The sequence below is a fragment of the Schistocerca nitens genome, chromosome 10, assembly GCF_023898315.1.
Source record: "Schistocerca nitens isolate TAMUIC-IGC-003100 chromosome 10, iqSchNite1.1, whole genome shotgun sequence".
NCBI lineage: Eukaryota > Metazoa > Arthropoda > Insecta > Orthoptera > Acrididae > Schistocerca > Schistocerca nitens.
The window spans coordinates 148,113,711-148,141,023 of record NC_064623.1 but is presented as its reverse complement, the minus strand read 5'-3'; the positions used below and the strand labels follow the sequence as shown (position 1 = coordinate 148,141,023).

At 38.8% G+C, this 27,313-nt stretch overlaps 1 protein-coding gene across 8 annotated transcripts in view; it reads right to left on the bottom strand.

The window, feature by feature from the left end:
* LOC126210090 (F-box/LRR-repeat protein 17-like) overlaps nt 1–27,313 on the bottom strand; it is a 110,786-nt gene that overhangs the window by 78,084 nt on the left and 5,389 nt on the right. For 6 of the 8 annotated variants that reach the window (XM_049939220.1, XM_049939222.1, XM_049939221.1 and 3 more), the window contains exons 2-3: nt 14,720–15,090; nt 4,899–5,067 (exon numbers count right to left, since the gene is read on the bottom strand). In XM_049939220.1, the coding sequence (XP_049795177.1) occupies nt 4,899–5,067; nt 14,720–15,090 (540 nt within the window). Of the gene's footprint in view, nt 1–4,898; nt 5,068–14,719; nt 15,091–22,776; nt 22,923–27,313 lie in introns of those variants that run through there. The other 2 variants (XM_049939217.1, XM_049939218.1) reach the window with 2 other exon arrangements.

Here is a 27,313-nt window from a genome sequence, read left to right as displayed (position 1 = left end):
TAGGTGAACGGTGGCAAAACATAGTGTCACGAAGGAAGCAGTGACCTAGAGAGATGACAGAATGTGATGGCCGAGCAATCGTCAGAGAGGCACTAAGAGCCTCACATTCATCATTATCATTGATCCATTGTGCAACTGGTGCTTCTGTGACTGCAAAAATCATTAATAGGAGGCTAACAAAAACGGGGCTGAGCTCACAGCAGCCCATGCACCGACTACCATTGACATCTGCACATCGACATGCCTATTTGCAGTGCAGTTGGGCACATTTGGCTGGGAATCACATTGACTGGAGTAGAACTGTCTTCAGAGATTAGTTTCACTTCAAACTGAGCCCTGATGAGCAATGAAGACGTATCTCAAGGTGATACGGACAAAGGTGTGATACCAACCTGAATGTCGCCCACTACAAAATGGTTATTTTAAATGTGTTTGATGTTGAATGAGTGGGGATCATAACAACACAGATTCATATACATACTGTGTTGGGAGTAGATCCTTGCCATCCCAGTCAGCATGTTGCATATAGCTGATGGCCTGTGTCCACAAGGAGATACTACCATTTTGTTCTCAGTCCCTCTAATCATTTATTTAAAAACTGTACCCATGTGTGTGTGGGGGGTGGGGCTGGGGGGGGGGGGGGTGAGAGAGAGAGAGAGAGAGAGAGAGAGAGAGAGAGAGAGAGGGGGGGGGGGGAAGAGGGACGGGAAGGGGTGTCGCGAATAAAATGGGAGAGCGAAAGTGGTTCACTAAATAATTATGTTGCACTAGTTAGCTACCATTTGTTTCTCGTACTGATAGGTTATTTACAAGCATCACTCAAAAATTTTAAAATAGCAACAGATTTGTAACTGAATTCATACTATCACAAATTATGAAGGTAAATATTTTGCTGGTGAAGTGTGAAAATAAGCTGCATCACCTAAAAATTTATCATAGCAGATTCCCTTGGTATCTTCCCTTTTTTCTTTTGATACACAGTGCAATATATTTGATGTAAATAGTTATTATGGCTATATCTATTTCAATATAACAGTACAAGAAAGAAATACTGATTAATTAAGGGGAGAGCCTGGCACTGCTACTCTTGAACAAGGCTTCCAATATCTGGTTTGACGCAACTCTTTAAGTCAACTCTCCACATGAGTGTCAGTGATTAAAAAAAAAAGTGATGCAAAACGGACAGAACACACTAATAAGGCTGCAATATTTTTTCTTAAGCACATACTTTTGACAGAACTCCAATAGAAGTACACTTTCAAACTTTTTCCAAATCTGTGTGACACTGAAAATCTTCACAAGCCATATGTAAATCCTTTAAGACTTTGTCTGCACTTATGCAGAGAGGGGAACAAAAGAGATTGAAACTTACCTTATTGCCCTTGACGCCTCAAAATCTACTACTGAATTCCTCTATTTAGGTATGATATTATGTGTAAATCTCAGACAGAATTTTTATTGCTGCTTTTCTGCTGGTGAGGAAAATACACAAAACTGTTATTTGTGATTCCCAACTTCACGGAGCTATTTTATCTTAAATGGCTCCACACAGTGATACATAGTTCTTATTAACCGTTCTTTCCATTGGAAAAATATATTTAGTTTATCTGAGTGAGCCGTTGTAACTACCACAAATGTAAAATCCCACATTCATATTGCACCTTCAAATTCATACTTCAATCGATCCCTTGGTTCCTTCCACCACAGCAATGCAAATGCCTCAAACCAAGAGGCCTACCGATGAAAAAGGCACTTCAAAGAGGAATAGCAAATTTTTGCGTGAATCACCACCAGTGGAGAAATGAAGGTTGATCACCAGTCTGGTTCTAACTGGTAGAAAAAATTTCAAATTGGTATCGGTCTCACCAATTTTTTGATTAATTGCTTATAAATGATATATTCAAAATAGTGTTTCAGCATTCTAGAAAAGGCATTCATCTGGCAGTTCATTTACTTAATAAATAACACATCCACAAATTGCTACTTCTCATGTGTGGCCACAATGTTGCCGGACAGCATTGTCGGACTATAATGTTGGCAATAACCAACTTTTACAGTCTGTACCTCAATTGTCCATGACAGAGGTTGGATTGTTTCAGCTGTCAACAAACTGAGTCCATTCGGACTGGCCTTAATTCTGAGCAGCAGGAAATTGGAAAATGACTGCCACCGCTGGACGGGATGGAGACGTGGCAGCACTGCTGAGTCATACTCGGCCACAACTAGGAGGCATGCAGTTGGAGCATTGCCGCCGTGCAACTGGTGGGCACTGTGGCTGTCCCTTTGTGTTCAGATGGCCCTTTTCCTTAACCTCACGAGAACACACATGTGGTAGACAGCCTTGCCTCTGTGTACTCGGGCTACAAAATCTTTGCAAATGTCCCCACCACTGCAGAAATAGACAACTGGTAGAAACTTCACTTTTGATCATCTCACTCTCAGCTCCTCGAGACAAGTAGTACTTCGGGAGGGGCGTCCTAATTTTAGTGCCCTGTCTCGTAGTTGTATCTGAGCCTCCACATTTCACTGTTGATAATGATAGTCATCCCCACCCCCCACACACATAAAATGTGTTTCAATATTTTTTTCACCATCACTGTATTGTCATTCTCAGGGCGGTCAGTCAAAGTTTGTGGACTGACTGAGCACACATTTTCCCCATGTCCAAATTGTGGCTAACTGTGTCATGCGTAGTGGTTTTCAGAACACAGAGCCTCTGCTACGATCTGTATAGTCATTCGACAGCCACCATTTGAACGGTTATGAAGACGTGACACGTTTCATCACTTTTGCTGGCACGAGGCCCCAGAGTGGGATTCATCATAGACGTCTTCCTGACACCTCTGAAACGATGTTTATAGTTTAATAACTTGAAAATTTCATGAAGCAGAGTCCTTATAGTTTTTCCGTGCATCACATCATATCTCACCATACTTTGAGTGAAATTTGCCACTGTCAAATTGGTACAGCCAATCTATTTTCGAAAATACTTTTGGTCTCTCAATTTCATTCACAGTTGTCTCTATCTCACTGGAGTTTTGACTCGATGACAAAATTCAAAAGTTATTATTAAAAGTAAGAAAATTAAAAACTGTGAGAGAAAGAGGAAAATGTACCCAATATCTGATTACAAAAATAACATGCCAAACAGTCACTTTACACCCATCTCAGTCACTCGACATCAGCTGCTTTGCCTGCTCATGTGTGGAACAGCTACGTACATAGAGGGGCTTCAACTGAACTTGGCTTCCACATATGGAACAATTACTTAAAAATCTGAATGTTTAAAACACCTATAACATAATCATTGCTTATCAGATAAGTGGTCTATTCATAATTCATTGTAGTTCCTTCAAATACTGAAAACTGTAGCAGATTACATTAAAATAATGAAAAACAATGACTGTTATAGTTTTAAGTTTTTCTTTCCAAACTTATATGCCACTTTCTATGAAGATAACTGTTCAGCCTGACAAGTACAACATATAAGAAGCTGTGCAACTTGATGTCAACTGACTGATGTAGGCATGTAACAGACATGTAACTTTTGGTAAAGGTATTGACCATATTTTTATTCCCCTATTTGCCCTGTACCATAATTTTTTCTAATTTAATAGTAACTTTGCATTTTGCCTTTTCTCTATTTTTTAACTCTAGGAATGGCTTATAAGAATCAAATCCAATAAACTGTTATAACTCTGACTGAAGTGATCAAGACAGTTATAAAATAAAGGGACTCTGAGTTTGGGACAGAACTCATCGTGACTCATTAATTGACCTTAAATTCCACTGTGTGTGCCAACATGTAACTGTAAGGATGTTCACAGAAACAGCAATACTGATACTCAAAGTCTAAAGCTGACTGACAAGGGACTGTATGAATTTCCCTCACTAATTTGATTCTTATGGGATGTGCAGGGCATGACTATGATTTCAACACACATAAATACGAAGATGCAACTCTCAACTATTTTCGACAAAATAACATTTGAACATTCTACAGATATTTATATATTTTCTATGGCCACTAGTACTAACAAAGTCCACAGTAAGTGTGTTAAGCAATTGGTTTTTGGAGTGCAAGGTCCACGGATCGAATATCACCACCTGCACTTTTTTTTCCCTTCCCACATAATTATTGACTGTCCAAACCATCATTACTGAATCATTCATTTATTATTTTCATAGTCTTTATGCTGAAAAAAGAAGATAAAAGCTTCACAATAAGAACAAAAAATGGATATGCAACTTCCAATTAATTCAGTACAGTCATTTTATTTATATTATTTTATCTACATGTGGGCAGTGTAATGTGTAACCTATGGAGCACTGTATGAATCAGGGGGATACTGATCATGAGAACATTAATTATTGTGAGATGTAGCAACTGTAATGAATGTCAAATCTTTGCATGTGTATGGCTTCTTCAGTGTGTCTATTGCATAACAAATTTGGGTTACATTCGTAAGCAGTTCTTGGTCATCACACCATTTCTTCCTGTATCACACATATCTGTTGTTAGAAGTATGTGGGAAGCGACAGTTGATCCACAGACCTCACACTTATGAAACTACACACTTACTCACCTGGCTACAGAATCCTCGGTTACGTTTCACCACATGAATCGTGTAACCACACGTAAAATGTTCAAATTCGAGTCTCTCAAAAACGGTTGCATGTTGCGTCTTACTATTTGCATATGTTGAAGTCCTAGTCAGGCTCTACACAGCCTGCCAATACAAATCACATCGGTGAGAGGAAGTTTGCCCTTGCGAGCTAGACAGCATTGTGAGCATCAGAATAAAAAAAATAATTTCATTACTGTTCAGACACCCCTCATAGTGAGTGATACTTCCTTCTCAGCAGGGATCTCTCCAGCACCGATATGAGACACTTACCAAGCAAGTCAGCATCTGCCAAACGTTAGTCTCAAGAGTGGTGAGGTGTGGGCAGCTTCTAGACAGAGCCTGGAAGACACCAGGTGAGACTTCTTTTTCAAGGATCACAGTCCGCAGCTGTGGCACTGCAGAAAATGTCGCAATAGCCTCCTCTTCACTCGTTTCCTGTCTGTGCCAAGAGTAGTAGATTTGATTTTAGTTTCATTTGCACAAGCACAACATTTACAGCAATAAAATCACATAACTGCAAATGTAGCTTTACCGACATAGTTGTGTCCACTGCCTGTTCACAACAGTATGAGCGGAAAATTAAGATATCTTCACTTTCAAAGCAGCATAATTAACTGATTCACAATGGTTCAGGTGACCTGATGACCATACAAGTATACTTCTGTTAACAACTTCGTACCTTTCACAACCTAATTCAGGAAGCATTCTCACAAGAAGATATTTGGAGACACTTTCACAACATACTCTATAAAAGAAGTGTTTCCACTGGTTATTCAGTGCTTATTACAACCAGTCCTTGACATAGATGCAGTGCGTAAAATTCTGCCTCACCGTGTTTCTCTCTCTCTCTCTCACTCTCTCTCTCTCTCTCTCCCGCACTCGAATATAAGTCACACATGAATAATGAGACTCAAAATCAAGGACAAAAAAATTTCCTGAATCTAAGCCGCACCTGAAATTTGAGACTCGAAATTCAAGGGGAGAGAAAAGTTTTAGGCCGCACCTCCAAATCGAAACAAAGTTGGTCCATTGAAATGTGAGACACAATTTAGGTCGAATGAATGGCGATACAGCTACAGTAGTTTGGTTCGAGTCGTAAGCTTAGCAGTTAAGCTTTCCTAGGTAGCAACTGCTATGCGTCAGGTGCTCCATGCGTATTTATATGGGTACCCTCCCTTTAACATGTGCTTCATCTGGTTTGAATTGATAGCTTATTTTTCTTTGATCTGACAAGTGCCGTTCTTTTTGTTATAGGTGTTTACGTCACTCTAAGCTGAAAATGCATTATTGTACTGTGTCGTGCATTGTTTGTCACATTGTGATAATGATTGTTTACGGCCTGTCGCCGCTCGCGGCATGGCTTGCTTTTGTACACGCTACCGCCGCTTACAATTAAAAAAAAGGAGAGAAATCGTCTCATTAGTGAAACAATGGCAAGAGACTGCTATTTGTTTATACTTACACTGCTGCTTTCTTTGATAATGATCAACTAAATAATAGACTGTGTATGATAGAAGATGTTCTGAACGAGAGTTTAGCTAAAAATTTTCTCCGTTTTAAAATCTTTGCCGACGCCTCTTTAGTACATTACATTCTGCACAGAAATTAGGGTCATCTTAGATTTAAAAATCTAGTCAATTGCCATGCTTCATTTCTGACTGTATCACTATTAGGCATAAGAATAATATGGATATAAACATGACATGATATTTATATTCTTCCGCATTTGCTGTCGTCTCACTCTCTAGCTTCATAGTATATTAGCCAGACAGGATTTAAATGAGATAGCAGCAAACAGGAAAGAATACATGGCAAAATGTTTATATTCGTATTATTCTTATGGTGAAGGGAATACTGCATGTGATTCACAAATCAAAAAGTTCCTATTAGCAACCATCTCTTCTCACAGGTAGGAAAAAAATCAGAACGTAGAGTTGGCCATATTGACAAATGTCCCAAACAGTCTTGCCAGTCGGATTTTCGTAGTACACTGAAATGCTGCTACATTCGAAGATGACCAATACGGAATTTGTATTTACTTCATTGAATAATGTATGAAAATGCAGTGGTGGAAACTCGGGGCGGAGAAAAAAGCTTGTCTTCCACCTTTTTTTTTTTTATTTATTTACTGATGCAGAGGTTTTGGCGCCAGTATTTATCATTGTGCCTGCAAAACATGCCTGTGTAGTGCTACATATATTCGATGGCAGAAGTTAGTTGTGGCGGCACCTACCAACATTTTTCAGAACTTCTGCCTACTTTGCACTCGAGTCTAAGCCGCAGGCGGTTTTTTGGATTACAAACACCGGAAAAAAAGTGCGGCTTAGATTCGAGTAAATACAGTATTCAAAGACAACATTTATGTACTAGGCTTTAAAAAAATCAGCAATAATCGTGTGTTGTCCAGTACTAAAAAATTCAAACTGAATCATATTTAGTGGTGACATACTAAACATATAACATTCAGTCTAAATATTTTTAGAACATTCTTTTTTTTCAATTCGGGTGATTGGCAATGTTATTATTTATCTTTTGAAACACTGTTCCTGGGAAGCAGAGATTAAAAAATTAGAATAAAAGTGTTTAAATACAAACAGTCTAGAACAGAACGCATGTTGCCAAAATAGAAAATTTATGTATCAGGTGACGGGTCTCAATTGTCGAACAATCGTCATCTGAACCTTAAAACCTTGTGAAAATACTAATATAGAGTTTCAGAGGACAAGACTTAGGCATGAATATAAATTACGTAGAAAAATTAAAAATACGATTCCATATTTACTGATGATGACAACTGGAGAATGGGGCTAAGAGCAGCTCGTTATGTAGCAACAATAAAAACAGCCGACCACCACCACCAGTCAGCCGCTTGCAGGTCGATAGCAGGGGCTCTACGCACTGTCTCCCACATAATGTCATTTACAGACAATGGTTATGGAGTAGGGCATAATTTCATAATAAGATTGCAGTAAAGTGTAATTATTATAGATGTAATGGCAAAAAATATAAACATGAGACAATGTATAAATTAAACTATTGGTTGTAAATGATGTTATGCAGGAGGCAGTGGGTGGAGCTTCTGCTACCTAACCGCAAACAGCTGTGTACTAATCAGCGGTGTTTATTGTCACTTCATAGTGGGTTGCTCATTGCTTCTCTACTGTATCAAACACTGCTCCAGTACTTTGTCGAGCTTATGAAAAACATGTTAACATAATTCGAAAACAACTTTTGCACTTATCAATAATAACAAGAAACTCTTGCCTTTGATCATGTTGAAGAATGTTCTATTGAGTACAAAATAACAATAATAGTTATATACTTCTCTTATGTTTGTGCATGTTAACTGTACAGGAATCATCAAAAGTAATTGCTTTGGTTAAATAAGATTGTGGAAGTTATGTGATCAACCACTTTTTAATACTTATAAAATATAAATTGTATTTTGTAAGGACATAAAATACACAATGGACTGACACTTATCAATGTGCGGTTCTAATTATACGCAAAACACACAAACAAACAAAAAACAAAGAGAAGTCAGTGGCTGCCACCTTCTCTCTCTTATATTCATTTTTCTTTCCCTATCAATGCTAGCAATAATCCTAACACTATATCATGTTATTTATGTACTATACCAAAACTACCAAACTAGGGTTTTGTAGAGTGCAACTCCGCTACAAACACATTTTGATTTACAACTCCTTGATCCTTATAACTAAATACAATTTCATTATCAGGAGGACTAGCCTCTCTCATTTGTGAGGATGAGTGTGAGTACTCCCAGACGGCACACCCATCATGCTAATAGTCTATAAGTTTGGGTTCGAGGATTCCATCTCAGTCCTGTGAGCAGCCAGGGAAATAAAGGTCCACTCACACAGAGCCCCTCTTGCCTTAGTAAAACTTATACGACTAGTGTGCGAGGTTCCTCAAAGGTTGCCTACAAACAACTGTTCCACCTCTAGAGCCACTCATCTCACGGGCACACGGCACACCTTGAGACTGAGGTTTTCTTTCATAGGGGTTTTGACCATCCTCACAATCAGGATGACTAAGCCGAGATCCCCAGTCCCTGTGGGACACAACACTCTGCTGTTGTGGCACACAGTGGTTCTCAAACTTTGCCCAGAGTTTATGATTATGTAGGATTGGTGATGCTTACCAGTCCCTAGCTGAGGAAACTCATGCTTGTCAAACCCATACCTGACAAGTGAATGCCGAGCCGCCTGAGATGCTTGTCATTTAGCATGACACATGCTTATTAGTGGCTTCCTGAATGCCACAGTTGTGGAAGCGCTAGCCTCAAGAGGAACCGTGATAATTTCATTGTCATCACAAGGTCAAGAGAAAACTGTGACATACTCACACAACTGGGATCTGAATTAAGACAGACCTTTTTGAACTCAGTCGTTATCAATATAATGTTCTGAATAATGAAGCACTTTTGTACAACATGGTCGCTTTAAACAAGAGAAAAATACACAATATGCTGCTTATGAGAAACATATTTATTTGAAGAACTGGATTTTAAATTGTATTCTTAACTTCCAATAGTAATTGCAGCACTCGAGGAAAGAAGTTCAATCAGAAGAGGTTGGCAAGTGTGCTGAAATAATGATGTAAGCCAGATCACATTGAAACAACTTCAATTTCCTTTCTTTTAATGCAAAATATTCCACATGATTTTATAAACTGTGAATCCATTTTTCTTATTGCAAGAGTAATTTTTACATAGGTTATTCTAAAACAACTGTACTTTCCATGACGTAACCTTCTGATAGCATTATAACAATGGAACAACTCACTCACAAGCTGCCACGGTTTGGTCTTCATAAATTTTTCCTACGTGCACCTGAAACTTCCAGATGCTTGAACTTTTCTAATTACAATACTTTTCTATTAAGAATTCAGTTATAAATGTATTCTGCAATGGATGGTTGATCGATGAGATTGAAGGGACTGAACTACGAGGTGATCGGTCTGTTAATCCTTTGTGTGTCAAACTGGAATAGTTCGCCAAAATGAATTACACCAAAGACAAATTCCAATGGATTCGACTATATCTGGGAATCGACAGACCGATGAGATGGAAGCAAGCAGAAGTGAGAGAGGGATAGAAGGGTTAGGTGGGGCAGCTGCCCGTCCCAGAAAAAAGCTGGAGGTTCACAGCATGCATTATGCGACAGGAGAAACACCATCTGCATCCGACTGTTGCTTCCACATCATTAGCACAATAAAAGTAGCTACACAGACAATGTAAAATCTCAGGACAGAGAACAATGATGACAAGTCTGTTAACCAGTGACAGATGTAAAAAAAATAAGAAGAATTAAAAATATGGGAAGGGCAGCAAGCAGCAAGCTGGAACCATCCACCGAGCAAGGGTAGCCATCGGTACCCCGTGTCAGATCAGGTGACGGGGCACCCTTCCAATCCTTCAAGCAGTTGACAAGACTAATGTGCCCTATGTCACAGACAGGAGTAGAAACCATTTACACCAGTAAAAATTGAAACCAATTCAGCGACTCTGGCATCATTCACTAGCACCAGAGAGAGCCTGTCAGGAAGGTCGGTCGGTTGGCCGGTTCGGGGAATAGGACCAAACAGTGGGGTCATCGATTCCATCAGATTAGGGAAGGATCGGGAAGGGAGTCGGCCGTGCCCTTTCACAGGAACCACCCTGGTATTTTTTTGAAGTGATTTCCTTAAATCACGGAAAACCTAAATCGTTATGGTCGGGCACATGTTTGAACCTGTCAGCAAGTTTAAGGTTATGCTATAAGGTGGCCAAATTATGGCAGTCCAGTAAGATGTGAGACAGGCACAACATCGAGTGGCGTGGATCCTCACTGCGTAGGGTGTGACCATCGATCAGCCAAGTGTTGCCAATGCGAAGCCAACAGAGGACAGTAGATTCCCTGTGATAAGCACAGAGAGAAGACTGCCACATGCTCATGGCCTCCTTTATTGTTAGCACTTTATCTGGCGAAACCAGGGCACACCAATCCACATTCCAAGCCTCCAAGAATTGCCGGTATAGAGTCAACCAATTTCCCTGGGATCCCAGCATGACAAATTGTCCATACGAAAATGACCTGCCGTCCTTCATTGTGGAGGTCATAAAGGAGATCCTGGATAGTCACAACCAACAGGTGACAAGGATAACAAAAAGAATGACTTGCCAGTGCAAGAACAAAGGTGGCTTAGGGCTCAAGCAATTGCCACCAATTCTGCAGTGAATACACAGCATCCATTTGGCAGAGAGGGTAGTTCACTGCATCTTGGATGTGGGAAGGCAAAATGGTTTGTCTGTTGACCATAGAGATGCCAGTGTACACAACATCCTAGCCTGCAAATGAGTTGAGGACACCCAGAAACAGGCAAAGGAAAATCGTATGGTCTATTGAGTCTTTCAGTCTGAAGGAGTAGTCGAGGCAGATCTGAGGAGCGGCTGTACACACCATGGGGGCGCTGACAACAGGTGACAGTGGGGGAAGGTGCAGTTCAGAGTAGATACCCTGTATGGAAACTGTGATCATGCCTTCAGACTGTGGCCTCTGTTGTGGGAGATAGGTCTCCCTACCAGGAAAAAGGAAACACTAGAGCAGATGCTCAGGGGACCAGCGATTGTGTACTGCTCAGTTGAGCGGCAGTTGTTGGTGCCCGATCTGTAGGGGAGGGACGCCAGACCCTGTGAGTTGACTGTTTGTAAGGCCAGTCCGAAAGGCACCTGTCACAAATCAGACCCCATAATGGTTTATCGGGTACAGCATCCGCAATGCTAAAGACGGTACTGATCCATACACCACAATCCCATAACTGAGACACAACAGGTTCAGAGATTTGTAGAGCTGCAAAAGTATAAAGCGTTCCACACCCCAGATGGCATTGCTGAGGCAGTGAAAAGTATTGAGGTGTAACCAACACGTTTGCTTAAGCTGGCGAAGATGGGGAAGCCATGTCAAACGAGGTTCAAAGACCAATCCCAAAAACTGATAAAGACTCTACCACATTCAGGAATTGATCGTGGAGGTAGAGGTCTAGTTGGGGACGGACAGTACAATGGTGACATGTCCTCGCGATGGAATACCCAAAGCTGTGGGTGAGAGCCCATGACTGCACTTTTCATACGGCACCCTGTTGTCAGTGTTCTGCACTACTCACAGTTGAGGAGCAACAGTAGATGCAAAAGTCATCAGCATACAGGGAAGGTGATACTGTAGATTCCATAGTTGCAGCTAGACCATTGACAGCCGCTAGAAAAATGAGAAAACTCAATACAGAGCCCTGTCAGACACCATTCTCTTGTATATGGTGAATACTGTGGGAAGCACCAACTTGAACCTGGAAATTACTGCAAGACAATAAGTTCTGGATAATAAATGGGAATTGGCCCTGGAGACCTCACTCATGGAGGGTAGTGAGGACGTGGTAATGCAACTCAACTGTCTTAAGCTCTATGTGAGTAAAAAAAAAAAAAAAAAAAAAAAAAATCTGCAATAAGATGGTGATCACTAAATCACTTTTACTTGCTCAAAAAAGTTTCCCAGTTGTATGTAAAATCAATGTCTACGAGTTTCTGAAACAAGATGATGTTCAGCTACCAGGTGTCATTCCTCGAAGAATGTTCTGTAGCAGTTTATACCTGCTACCCATTCTCAGTAAATAATTGAGACATTGTGGTTTACTGCATTCTGCTGTGTCCTCATTAGTTTCACGAAAGTAGGTGTGGTGGAGGAAACAAAGCACAATTACTTGAAACTACTGAAACTATGTTTATTAATCACCAAACATACATATTTTACCACTTTGTAACACATACCTCATACCTCCAATGCACATAACTGACAGTGCAGTTTTTACATATTATATTGCTGTCAGGTGGATAACTTTCAGATACATGCAAGTATATTCTGTATTCACATATTTTTTGCATTTTTTTGACACTGCCTGGAAACACAGTAAAAAACATTGTGAACTGAAGCCATAACATTACTGGAAACTTTTAGAACACAGAGTCATGTGGAATTTGCAATTGCAAGGAGGACAGCTGTTAACAGCAAAATAGTTTCAAGGTTTTACACCAAATTCATCTGGGTACAGTTGCTACTACTAGACAGCGTACATTACTTTTTCAGGCTTTCTTCAGACTGATACACCTGTCTGTGAGGTGGGGCACAATCCAAATCAGTTTGCGAATATCGTAAAGAGAAGGTTCTGGGTGGAACTTACACAACCTGCTGTTTTGTGGACATAAAGGAAAATTTTTGCATATAGGTTTCATTGGCTATCTTCAATATCTCTTATTCTGAGACACTTGTGTCTGCTGACAAACTACAAATGCCACATGTTGTACTCTCACAGTAACGTGTTTCTTCCTGGAGGGCAGCAAGGACTGAGGACACCTGCCCTTCCCTGACAGTTCCTAGGTACAATCTCTATGGGAGCAGTGATGATGAAGTATCATTATTTTCATTGAACTTGACATTTGCAGTGTCAGACAAAGAGATCTTTCAGTCGACAGGAAGTGACAGCAGGAAAATGTCCGCTGTTTTGTGATGATATCTTAAGTTCTTTATTGCAAAATTAAATAAGAAAGATATTCATTGTAAACAAACTTTGTTGTGTGCAATGGGGGAAAGCCAATACCCGCCTGTCAGCTGAAAGATACAGATCTGTCACTGAATTGTATTAAAGCTGTCGATAGCAATTCTCTGTATTGGAACTTAATAAACTCTGATTCAACATGAAACTACTCAAGGAAAAGAACTGAGAAGACTATTTCCAAAGAAGTATACTCATTTTAGACAGCTAAAAATTTCTTTACCGGCATGTGAAGAGAAAATAAACAGAAATTTATATAAAAAGAGTGATCTGAACTTTTTCAGATAGAGTTATCAAAAATGTCCATGTTATAAGAAAATAGTCTTTTTCAGACATCTTCTTTCTTCTACATCAAACAGCTCAAATGTCCAAGAACAGAAAGAACGCAAAGAACCTACAGCAATTTACTTCAGATATATTAATCTCACTGTTGAGATACCCTGCACAACTTATAGCAGTGAAGTAGTACATCACACACATGATCACTGAAGCTCCAAGAACCAATATTAATTCAATATAAATATGTAAGGAGAGAATGAATATTGATTCAGTTGATGAAAACATGATAAACTTCATTTTTTAAACTTCCTGCCAGATTAAAATTGTCTGCCTGATAGCTTCTCAAATCCTTGTCCCAATCTTGCCCTCAAAGCTTTAGTCTCGTCAGTACATCACCACCTAATTTCCCGACTTCACAATAGCTCTCTTGCATTACTTGTCGAAATGGAAACATTCCCTCTATCCTGTGGCTAAGACACTTCTCTGCAACATTCTTTCTTCCTGGGCTGTTAGTCCTACAATGAATGCAGGGCAGTTTTGTGGACTTGCAAAGTAGGGGAGAAGTCCTGTTGGAAGCAAAGTTTTGGAGACAGGTTGGGAGAGGTCTTGTTCACAGTGAAGTTGTAGGAATAGGTTATGGATCATCCCCAGTAGCTCAGTCGGTAAGGGAACTGTCCACAAAAGCGAGGTTCTGGGTTCAGTTCCTGCTCTGGTGCATAATTTTAATCTGCCAGGAAGCTCCAAAACAACACAGACTCTCTAGAACATCTTTTTGGTGTTCAGACTGCGTCAAACTGGAGTTGTAACTTGAGCTTTTCCAAAAAGTCACACAGTCCTCTTTGTCAGCTCCTCAATCATGGCCTGTCGAAGGAGCAGTAGGCGTACCACCACATTACCGATTTCCTGCATTTGTGCACACGACTCCTGTTCTCTGGGTGACATCACCTGGCTGATGACGAGTTCAGCACAAATGCAATAAACGAAGCGGATATTACTTCCAGCAGAGTCCTCTCCTGACGAAGAAGACAGTGCTAATCTTTGAAAGCTTAAATTTTAACGCCAATCTGATGTGGTCTGAACTGTGAGGTGATTTGATACAAAATGCCACCACAATAGACCTCAATGTCGCAGCACAGACTCAGCTTCACAAGGCTCATTCTGAACTCATCACTGTCTGCAAGTGACACCAAATCGTAGCTTCTTACCTGACTACGTACTTCTCATGAAGCCACAAATGAGCGTCCTGGGCCAGAATCCTCCAGCGAGTGCACACCTTCTGTAAAACTTTAATGTTTTCACTGAAGCTCACATATGAGAAAATCTCCAGCATCAGTTCATCTGGCAGGTCATCTACTGTGGTGTCTCTGCAATCCAGTTTCGAAGCACTACTGGCCACTCTTAAATGACTGTCTCCTTCCGAATGTCTTCTGTCATTCAGTTCGAGGTCTGAAACCAGTGGCGCATTTGATACGTTATCCCCATCTGCAGTAGATGTAGGAGAGACACTGCTGTTAAACACTGTATCGGCATCCTCTGATATTTTCAAAGGTATAGTAGGAGACCTTGTGGCCATGACCTGTAACAACCAAAAGAGATTTCACAAACATGTTGAATAACTTCATATTTTAGAAAAGTAAATACAAACTCTGTGCAACACAGTTGAAAATGAGTTGGTATTTAATCCATTCAAAATAAATATTCAGTGGTACAGATTACACTGATAGGAGACACCATTTTCCTTCCTGCCATACAGTGAGGACTTAACGGTGAAAGCATAATTTATCTCCAAAGTTGATTTATTTACCAAGCATATAAGGTTGACTAATATTTGCTGTGAGGCTATGACCCCGAGCATTCAGTTCATTCATTATGTTCTGTAGATCTCATCAAAAAGGAGAACATCACAGATGTGGGATGAGCCAGGGTATATATTAACAAAAGACAAGGAAAGTGTACAAAATTAATTTGTGTACTGTATTAACAGCAAAGTATCACTATGCTGCTTACTGCTATTGATGCTGATGCCAGCTAAACTCGATTAAGTAAATTAGCAAGAAAGCTCTACTTTGAAAGCGGCTGCCGCCTCCTTACTTATACATAATGGCTTCCTTTTATCTCCTACTGAGAGCTTATCAAATATCTTATTATACCAGGAATTCTGAAAAATATAGTTATCTGAATCTGTAAATAATCAGTCATGTTTAAGCACTTCTTGTCATGCACCTTTACAATCACTGCTGTTTGCCCTGTAGCTAACGGAACATTTCTAGCCTAGATTATAAAAAGTGTGATTAATGAGGTATGCTTTTAATTTTATTTTGAATTGGTTGTTATTCCCAATTTATTCCTTTATGTTAGATGTGTGCTTGATGGTTGTCTTACTACCAGTGCACATGGCTTCTCACAAATCCTATTCCAGAAAGCAACGTCTACATGAAAATTATTTTTGTCTTGTATTCTGATTGTGTACATCACATTTCTGTGTTCAATGTCAGAAACAACCATTAAAGAGTGAATGCACGGGGAAGTGAGTTCAACAATTCAAACATCCGTCAACAGGCTTCTGCAAGATGTGAGGTTATCTACTCCACACTATAATCTTACTGTTAGCATTCCTGAATAAACACTATACTTATTTCAGGTGCACCATCCAATAAGGTAAGTGGAAAAAATAAGCAAAATACGCCAGCACTCTTGCCCTTATTTCATTTATGCATTTATTTACTTACATATTTATCACACCAAGCAACTTTGGGGCCTTCATGCCCTCACTACTATCTGACCAGTCATCCACGGCATTACAACATGTGTTAGCAGTACAATATGTGTAGCATGAGCAGTACATAATAACAGTAATAATAATAATCAATATATATGGAATTCCAGAAATTTCAGTCATGTTAACATTGTGTTGATGTTTCCTGATTACGTTCTTGTAAGATGCCAATAATGACATCTAGCAGAAATGGCAGCACTGAAGGAAATCAATGACAGAGCAAGAACGAGAAACAATAGGGAATGCTTGACAGACAACAGTGACACAAAAACACCAATGTGCACTTTGCTGAATTGTTCCAGTGCCACAAGTGGCCATGCCTTAATAGTGCTGGATGCAGGGTTGAGGATGGCACTTGTGCCAGGTGACTCGGGGCATGTTGTACTGGTACCAATTGGGACTACTGACAGTTGGCTCTTCACAACGTCGGGCCTGCAGCTCACAGGACTGCAAGGGGAGGATGGGTGAGCAAATTAGGAGAGCACAGTAGGTGGAACTCAGGTCACGCATGTCACTGTTTGGAGGAATGGGCATTTAAAAAAAAAAATAAATAAAAAAAAAAAAAGGCAAAAGGTGCCTCTGCTTGAAAAATTTGATACTTAACATAAAAACTTCTATAGTCAGCTCACAAAAGATAGACTCCATTACAGCACAAAGCTTGTTTGTTAAAAATCAGAATCAGACAGGGGACACAAGTTTACACAATATGGGAATTCATACAGCTCAAACAATCTTTCTTCAGAATATTCAGACAATAAATAATAAAATACAGCAATTTTAGATTGAACTTAAGTCTTTAAAATATACAGTAACTTGCATCACAAACACAAGCACAGAGATCCAGAAATCCAACAAGTAACATCATCCTGATATGAAAGGATAAGCTCTTATTATTGGACTTCCTTAAAACGGAGAGGATCATGTACATATCTCAGAAAGGCTTCACAGTTCAAACCCAGACATGATGTTACCACAGGTAGTGATGACACATTTTGAAATTTCAAGTACTGAACTACCAAACAATGGAAAAAAAAGGAATAACCACTCTTTGTGTGTACCGATACCCTAAAATAGTAATCAATCATGTTGTTGCAAGTTACAAGCAGAGACAGGGAACACAGTGTTGTACATGCAAAAGATTTTAGATGCTGATCAATTCAGCTAATTAATAAAAAATAAAAGCTGTCTCGCAAAAGCTCATCAGATTACACATGTACAAAAGACTTTTTTTTTGGGGGGGGGGGGTTTCATTTTTCAAGAGCATTTTTAGACCAAAGTGGAGCTGAAGTTTATACTCATAACAATGCAGATGTAAAATTCTCTAAGTCCTGTAATATTTAAATTAATTTTCGAAAGTATCCACATTGGCTGGAATGGCCAGTAAAAAAAAAAAGTAAATAACTGCAGGTATAGGGAAGTCCTCTCTTACCAGAAATTGGAGGAATCACTTAAAAAAAAGGTTCAGTGACAAACTTTTGTTGTCATATGAGGATTGTCTGCAACTTCTCAGCATTTAGTTAAGGACCAAAGTTTTGTGCCCATTGTGAAAATGAACAAAAGTCTTCCATCATAACTGATACACCAGCAGCAATGTTGTTATGACTGGCACAAAGATATTACTAGATGTTGTCGACATAGAAGTAGTAGTTACAATAATGTTGCACAGATGCAAAATCATTGATGTACAGCAAGGAAAGTAATGTGATAGAACCCCGGAGAACTCAGCAAATATGTTCCCATGACATCATCTCTGATCCACTAAGGATTCACTGATATTTGTCAAACCACAGTACTTCTCTCTTTCATAAATTCAGCTGCTTCATTTTCATAATACACATAAATCAACATTATCAAAGGCTCTGCTGAGGTCAAGCAACAGTCTGGCTGTCATGGCATACTGAGGTTCCTGATGCCCTGGGGAAATTTTGTTTCATGAAGCTTTAATGAAAATGTACCTGAGAGTCGTATTTACTTAACCTTCAAGCGGGCGGGCCTACGTATAAAGTGCGCCAACTGCAAATAAAAGTGTTTTGCACCATTCCAATGTTGTTTCACAATGGCGAGCCCATGCCTATTCCTTCATTATTGGTTGTTCAGCTAACAAAGTGATAAATTGTATTGTCATACGTCCAAGTAAGCAGCAGCAATATAAAATAAATAGTGAGCTAGGTGGGAAAAAAATTTACATTCCATATGAGAAAAAGACCCAGATTATGAGCTAGCAGCAAAATCATACAATGAAGCAGTTGTCTATGAGAGAATTAGTAACTGAATAAGTGATTGGCTGGGATCTGATGCAACTGTGCTGTTTAATGCTTCAAATGGGTTATTACTGTGGGGTAATACTTTTCCGTGTAATCAGTGACTCAATGAAAGCAGTGTCTTAGCTAATATTACATAAGTTTATTTTACCACTGTTTAATTAAACTAAGATTAAAGTCTTGAGTTTGCCCATACATGTTTACCATGGTAACATTAAGAAATCTACTCTTTACATGTATACAAAGTACATCACACACTTGCTCATGGGTTCATGTGGCACACAGACAAAATTTTCCCTGAGTTATGTTTAACACATGTGGCAATCAAGTTGTTAAAATGATTGCTTTACACCTGTCCAAAAGTATGTTTGTTTTTGTCAGTCACACTGATTAATGTAGTTGATTTACTATGCTCATTTCCAAAGCCTGCTTGATATTTATAGCGGTTGTTTTAAGGTAATCTGTCAGCTGGTCATGAAGAATGTACTCTGAGGCTCAAATACTGCATTCAATATGCTAATCTGTCTATAGGTGCCTTGTATTTTTGGATTATGATTCCTGGATATTGGCTGAAATAAATTTTACTTCCACTCAGCAGTATATGTACCACAAACACGAGACAGACTGTAGGTGTTTCTAAGAACTTGAATAATATATCAACACTGTTCCTAATCATACCTATACACGCTCCCTTATTATGTCGCAATAATATGTGGAAAATTCAATACAGAGATGCAATAAGCTACCTTAATCATCTATAATGATGAGAAGTCACAGCTGTTCTATACAAATAGTGCTTTACAAAAAAATTGGCTACTGTTTACAAGAATACTGCTGTAAGTACTTAGCTCCCCCCCCCCCCCCCCAAGCTAAAACTATTACTTGTCAAAACGAGAGTTGACACTTTTACAGTCAAAGATCCATTAAAACAAACTCCCACATAACTATCATTTCTACAACAGGTTTTTAATCTTGAAAATGACTAAATTTATCAGCAGCCACGACTTTTAGAGATGTTTAAAGTACCAATGCAGCCCCAAGCTGCTGACTTCAAATGGTTCAAATGGTTCTAAGCACTATGGGACTTAACATCCAAGAGCATCAGTTCCCTAGACTTATAACTAATTAAACCTAAATAACTTAAGGACATCACACACATCCAGGACATCACACACATCCATGCCTGAGGCAGGATTCGAGCCTGCAACTGTAGCAGCAGCGCGGTTCCAGACTGAAGCGCCTAGAACCGCTCGACCACAGCGGCAGGCAGCTGCTGACTGATAACTAAGACTGCTTATGGGCAATTCTACAAAGTCAGAATCAGACTTTCAATACTCTGCTCCTAATATCGTCAGTGTCAGCAAATTAAAACTATTTTGTGCTCTGACAAACTTCGTAATCACTTTAGGGGGTGTATTTTTGAAACTAACATTTGTTGCAATACATACAGTGTCTGCACAAGTAAATCCAATGCATCTGTATTTGGGGTTGTTAGTGGGTGCTCTGTTTGCTGTCACAGTGGAATACTAACTGAAGTTGGTGGCAAATGATTTGAAAGTGTCATGATTTCTGTCACACCAATTTTTTGAACGCTGAAGTTCATCAGGAGTGCTAGTTTTGATGGTTTATTACTTAATATTATTCAACACTGCTGCAGTCACTTTTTTAGTGTTTTAATTTTTTTAGCTTTATGTCTGTGTTCTGCTTTTCTTTTTTTAACAATGGTCTGGATGAGTTTAGAATACTGATGGTAATGGAGTTTCAACTACAGACTACAGCTTTTCTTCACAACCATGTAGAGGTCTCTTCTTGAGCTACATTCTTTCACCACATGAATTATCCATTTCTTATTCTCGTTTATGTAACTTCTCTCAAACTATGATTGCATCACTGTTCATGATTCTGGGCCATCAGACTTTTATTCTGTGATCTACATTTAACTATTACGCATATTTTACTGTGTACATTTGCCCATTACAATCAGATGAACTGTGGATGTGATGAGTCTAAAAACATAACCCACATGGCTGTTTTTCTGTGATTTACCTAAATCACTCAACCCAATGTGGGGATATTTCCTTCTCCATCCCTGAAACATTCCAAGTATGTGCTCCATTTCTAATGACCCCAATGTAGACTGGACATTAAATACTCATTCACCCACCTTCTATGGCTGTTGCATTAACTCCTTCAATTCCTGTTGGTGATTTTACATGGCAAATAATCCAGAGCTAGTATTAATGCTTGGGGGTCGACAGAAGCGTCCGATCCCACGCGTCGGCTTTGACCCGTGACGTAAGGGCGTTGTCGTGTGTGACGTCATGACGGCGCGGAGTTTGGTTTGAGTGTGGCTGTCTCCAGTTCTGTTTATTCTTATTTTATTTACTTTTCTGATCTGTTCGTTCTATCTCGTGAAATTTTTTTTTTAATTTAAAAACACTTATTACTTATTTTAATTATCTGTTTCCTCCAATGTCTGTTTTAGTTTATTATATTTACCTTTCTGATCTGTTCGTTCTATCCCGTGAGATTTTTTTTTTTTTTAAAGACAAAAAACACTAATCAGCTACTGAAGCATCTTTATCTTCTATGGGTTGCAGGGGTTACGACCCCTGGGGAGGTGGGTGGGTATTCATGCATGGCTGTCTTCACTTACACGTTGTAGCTACGCAAGGCGTCTAAATTTGTTTATATTTAGTTTGCCCCCCCACCCAAAACACCCCATTTCCCGCGCTTGTCCCGTTAGTGTAATTAGGCTTTTTGTGGAAAGTGTGTGTGTGTGTGTGTGTGTGTGTGTGTGTGTGTGTGTGTGTGTGTGTGTGTGTGTGTGTTTGTTTCCGCCATATTTGTGACGTCATGGGTCAAAGCAGACGGGCGGGATCGGACGCTTCCGTATTTCCACAGCTATCTGACAGGAAGTCGTCATTTAATTTCCCATGAACAATGATGCTCCAACTATATTTGCATAACCTTGTAAAAGCAGTCAATAGCTGCTTTATGGACCTTCAGATATGTACTGTCGGTGGCATGTGATCTGTCAGTAGTAATCTCGTGTGCTTCCTGATCCAGTATTGATGCATGGCATTAAGAGATGTTCAAATAATATTTCACAATCCAAACATAATATTTCACAATCTTAAGTGGAACATACCCCATTTTATGCATATATAGACAATATTTACCTCTCTTTCTCCCCCCCCCCCTTTTTTTACTAATATACCATATAACTATATTAACTTTATCCACAAGGATGAATCTATTCAGTATTTATGTGACTCTGATATGCACTCAAGATTTAATATTATTATTATTATTTCCCACAGCAAACTACATGGATATCACTTTTCTGAACTTCTTAGATCATTTCATGAGAATCTTCGTAACATATTATATTTTAAAACATACTGTGATATGAAAAGACAGGTTTGCAAAGTAAATTGCTTTGGAGGGAGAAACATTTTAACTCAGCAACTTTGTCACATTCTGGATTATTTAACTGTGGCACGAATGAAACAAAAATAAGTGATGTTATTAAATGATATTAATATATGAATCACATAAAAAATTTTCACTGGTAAGTGCAACGCTGAGACACTTATCTAGTGAGTAGCATGGGCCAGCAGTAAATTTTATCTTTGTTTGGCCTTAAACTTTGCAGTAGGGAGAGATGTCATTGATTGAAATTTGTTGGCAAACCTCAGTCCTCCATGAAGTGCGTTAACTCACACAGAAGTTACAGTGATCGTTTCTAATATTGAGTGTGAGTAGGTCGGGGCCCACATTTTGTTTAAATGTTGGCAATTGTTACCCAAACATTCTATTGCTGAGAGAATTTATTCCTTGCGAACCGTAGACGGTAAACACAAGCGTGCTACAGCAATCACTACAAACACAAATAGTAACCATTCAACTTCTGAAAGGCACGTTCCCAAAACCAACAACTCGTCGGAAAGTGACACTTGTCACCCAAGTGCTTGGGTTAGGGTTTAACATGTCCAAGTTGGGGAAATGCGGCGAAGTTCCTTAAGATTAATACCCCAATTTCATCGAAACATTTTTAAATAACAGAATCGTCCAATATTGAAATTAAAACTACATTCCACTTCGCAACTTTGTCATTCTTAGTTAGCTATAACAACGCTAACCTAACTACCAAAACGTTTTGATAATTCTTGAAACTAATTTGGTTTCGGATTCTCAACTAGCCTACATTCAACCAGCGTACACTTGCCGTCTGTTATCTTATGACGCAGTACAACTCCAAACTATCTAGAAATACTTTGTGCCACCTTGCAAAATGTTTCACTATGTCGCAAAATGAAGTTCGTGCTATCATATACGTCATATTTTCGCAGAAATGATTTCCCCTTGGTTCCCCTTGTTTTGTACCCCCCCCCCCCCCCCTCTCGCTGTCTTGGGAAAAAGTTGAAAATCAAACAGTTGCCGACCAAAGCGCTAATCAGTGTTGCCATCTCTGTTACACGTCTTTCGGTATTCGGTTAAGTTGGTTAAGCCGAAAAGCGTATGAATGACACTATGACTTATGACAGTTCGTGGGATGGAGGTAATAAAAAAGGGAGGTGGCGCTTTAGACTTACGCTGTCATCCTGATTACATGGGGGCTCCCAAAACCGGATTTCGTAAACCGAATTCCCAATTCCGCCTATGGGTGGTCGTCTTGTTTTGCAACAGCCAGAGTGGGCGGGGCCTGCCGGCGTCTTAAACAGCCCAAAACATTAGCAGACTACCGTTTGCGATTGCTTCTTGTCCATTATGTCTGTCGTGTGCACACAACAGCTGATTTAAATACTAAAAATTACAGTCCGTACCTGAATAACATAGTGTAAGGAAGGCAATTTCGAACGTGTATTTGTTCCAGTAATACGACACATGTCGACGCGAAATGTGACTGTAGCATGGAATGCTGCGATCTACTAACGGTAGGTTTGTCAAGATACGATAACTGCATAGAAGAAAGTGTTACTGCATCGCTTCAGCAAGACCTTGTGCTTGCAAATCGTTACGTAAATAAGTTAGAGGAACTGATAAAGCAACGGAATTATGACGATTTAAAAAACGAGTGTGATGAAAACATACCGGCAATTTTCGTTTCAAACAAAACTTCTGTTAGTAGTAAACGAAATCTTTTTGGCGGTATGACATCGTCAGTTCAGTAAATAGAGTGCAAAGAAAAACGGGTAATAAAGACAAGACAGGACGAAATGTGAACTCAAAAAATAAGACAAGTGAAAGTGAATCTAGAGCATCTGTGTGTTCTAACGAGAGAAATGTTTCTCCAAAGTGTACTATAAAAACGACGGAACGGGGGCACCTGGAGAACAACAAATATCAAGTCTGTGTATTAGGTGATAGTCATGCAAAGCGTGTGGCACAAATAATAAATGATCGGCAGTCGCAATTCAGAGTAACAGCCATTGTCAAACCTGGTGCTCCCCTTAATGAAATAGTAAATAATTGGGAAAACTTAGTTAAGACTGGAACATGCTGTGTGCTAATAGGTGGAGCAAATGACATATACAAAAATGAAAGCCAACTGGCGACAAGGGCACTTCAAACAACTCTAAAAAAGCTGTCAGATCTAAATTTAAAGGTTCTCGTTGTAAGTGTGCCACATAGACATGATCTAATCGAGGAATCATGTGTAAACAAAGAAATAAAGTCAACAAATAATAAATTCAGGAAGATCTGCTGTGCTTTTAAGTGTGCAACTCTTGTGGATGCAAACAGCTCAGTGAGAAATCATTTCACGAGGCATGGACAGCACAGGAACTATTATGGAAAAAAGATGATGGGTGAAAAGATACTAGAAGAAATAAGCCGCATAACAGTATAAAAGTTCCCTAAAATCCCACTCCAAATGAGGGCAGAAGCAGAAGAAATGAAATCCTTAACAAGAGCAACATTTGCTGAAGCACTAAAAACATCATCATCTGCTATTGTAAATATTAAAATGTCATCAGCTGCCACAGATAGTATAAACAATCAATCAGCATCATCCACTTCAAGTAGGAAAAGCAACAGAAACAAGAAACCTGTGGTACAACAGGATTTTTGGTATCCAGCCATAATGAAAACTCCAAGATAACAGTGTTAAACGAAAGGAGAAATACCACCAGTGCTCACTCCGCTGTTCTAAAGATTATGACTCTAAATGTGCAGTGCCTCAAGAACAAATATTGCGAACTTGAAATAGCAGTAAGTAACACCAAACTGATGTCTTGTGTATTACTGAACATTGGTGTAAGGACCAAGAAATTAGTAGTATTCACATTATTCCATTTAAACTGGCAAATAATTATAGTAGGAAAATTGCAAAAGGTGGTGGAGTCGGTATTTACCTTAGCCAAGAGTTAGAATTTAAAAATAGATGTGAAGCAGAGAACTTAAGTATTGAAAAGTTTTTTGAAGCAGGTGCTGTCCAGCTATATGGCCTGATGAAAAAAGTCATAGTCATAACAGTGTATAGGTCACCATGTGGAAACATAAATGTCTTTTTTGATAAATTAGAATTGTTGCTAAATACTATTTACAAAAAAGAAACTGTGATTATTCTTTGTGGTGATTTCAATATTAATATTCTAGTTGAAAGTCAACAAAAAAGGCAATTTTTGGACATATTAAAGAGTTTCAACATATCACCACACATAAACAATTCAACTAGAATAACAAACACCTCCAATAGCCTCATAGATAACATTTTCTCAAATATGTCAGAAACTGACATAGAGGTAACAAACATAGATTTAGGATTGTCTGACCACAATGCTCTCACCATTGAAATCCCTTTAAGGTCAAAGGAAGAGAAAGGTGTAAATAATATTTACAAAAGAAACTTCTCTATGGACAGCTGTCATCAGTTCATAAGTATCTTAGAAAATGAAAATTGGTTAGATGTTATGAAACAGTCAAGTACAGATGAGGCATATAGTGTATTTGCATCGATTTATATGATGAACTTTGAGATGTGTTTTCCAAAGAAACTGACCAGAATCAAGTCTACTGGATACGTAAAGTCAAGTTCTTGGATGACTCTTGGAATTAAGAAACCATGTGAAAACATGAAAAAACTGAATTCAGAGTTGAGGGAGTATACAAATATTGATTTTATAGAATATGAAAAGAGGTATAGGAAAATATATTGCAGAGTAATTGCAAATGCAAAGTTATTAAGTAATAATATGGAAATAAAACAGTCCAGAAATAAAACTAAAATTGCATGGGAAATTGTGAGAAAAGAAACCAGGGTACCTACTAAAGACAAGGAAATTATTCTAAAAGATGAGGAGAATAAAATGGTAGATAAATATGCCATGCCTAATTATATAAATAATTACTTTTTAAATGTACCCCAGACATTAAGCAGGAATCTTGGGGAGCAGATTAAGATGGAAGCACCCAAGGCAGCCAGCAGTATGATGGCAGTTCCAACAAACGAAAAGGAAGTTTTAATAGTGATTAAAAGTCTGAAGTCCAAGATGTCAGCTGGAGTAGATGAGGTGCCAATAATATTAGTAAAGAAAACAGCTAATCAGATAGCGAAACCATTGGCGCACATAGCAAACTTGTCAATGGCTGAGGGCGTGTTTCCAGAAAAACTGAAAATTTCTAAAGTCATTCCCCTGTTGAAAAAGGGTGATAAACTTAAAATAGAAAACTACAGACCTGTCTCACTCCTCCCAACTTTCTCTAAAGTTTTAGAGATACTAATGAAATATAGAGTCACACATTATCTTAATATGCACAATCTGATAAACAGTAATCAGCATGGATTTCATCAAGCTGGAAGAAGTACCGAAACAGCTGTACTAGAATACACAAAAGAAATAATCACTAAATTGGAAGAGGGAAATAGTGTAGTTGGGATAAATCTAGATTTGTCAAAAGCCTTTGACACTGTTGACCACAGCATACTTTTGAAAAAGCTTGAAGCTATAGGTATCAGAGGACCGGTAAAAAAGTGGTTTGAGTCTTATCTGGAAAAGAGGATGCAGGTGGTTGAAATTACAGCACCAAACATTAATCAAAAAATTAAACTAAGATCAGATCCAAGGGAGGTTACAGTAGGAGTACCCCAAGGAAGTGTATTAGGCCCCTTGCTGTTCCTCATTTACATTAATGATATTCAGGTGTCAGAGAGAAAAGCTAGAATCATGTTATTTGCTGGTGATACTAGTTTAATAGTTAGTGATACGAAGCAGTCATTGCACAGTACTGTGAACCATGCCCTACAAGATATACAAAAATGGTTGTGCTAACAAGCTAACACTGAATGCAAAAAAAAAAAAAAAAAAAAAAAAAAAAAAAAAAAAAAACTAATTATGTGCAATATGGAAAAATAAGTGAACAGGACGACCTAAATCCCACCATGGAGGGCAAACAACTTGAAAGAGTACAGTGTGCAAAATTCCTGGGTATGCACATTGATGAGAAGATTAATTGGAAGGACCATGTGGTGAACTTAGCACTAAAACTAAATTCAGCATGTTTTGTGCTTAGAGTAATTTCAAGAGTTTGTAGTAATGACTGTACCAGATTAGTATATTTTGGCTATTTTCAGTCCATTGCATCCTATGGGATAGTATTCTGGGGAAAAACAAATTGTCGTCTAAATGAGATTTTCAAATTACAAAAACGTGCTATTCGGATAATGACCCACAGCCCACCTCAAACACATTGTAGGCCCCTTTTTAAAGCATTGAAAATTTTAACAATTCCATCATTATACATTCTGAAATGTCTGT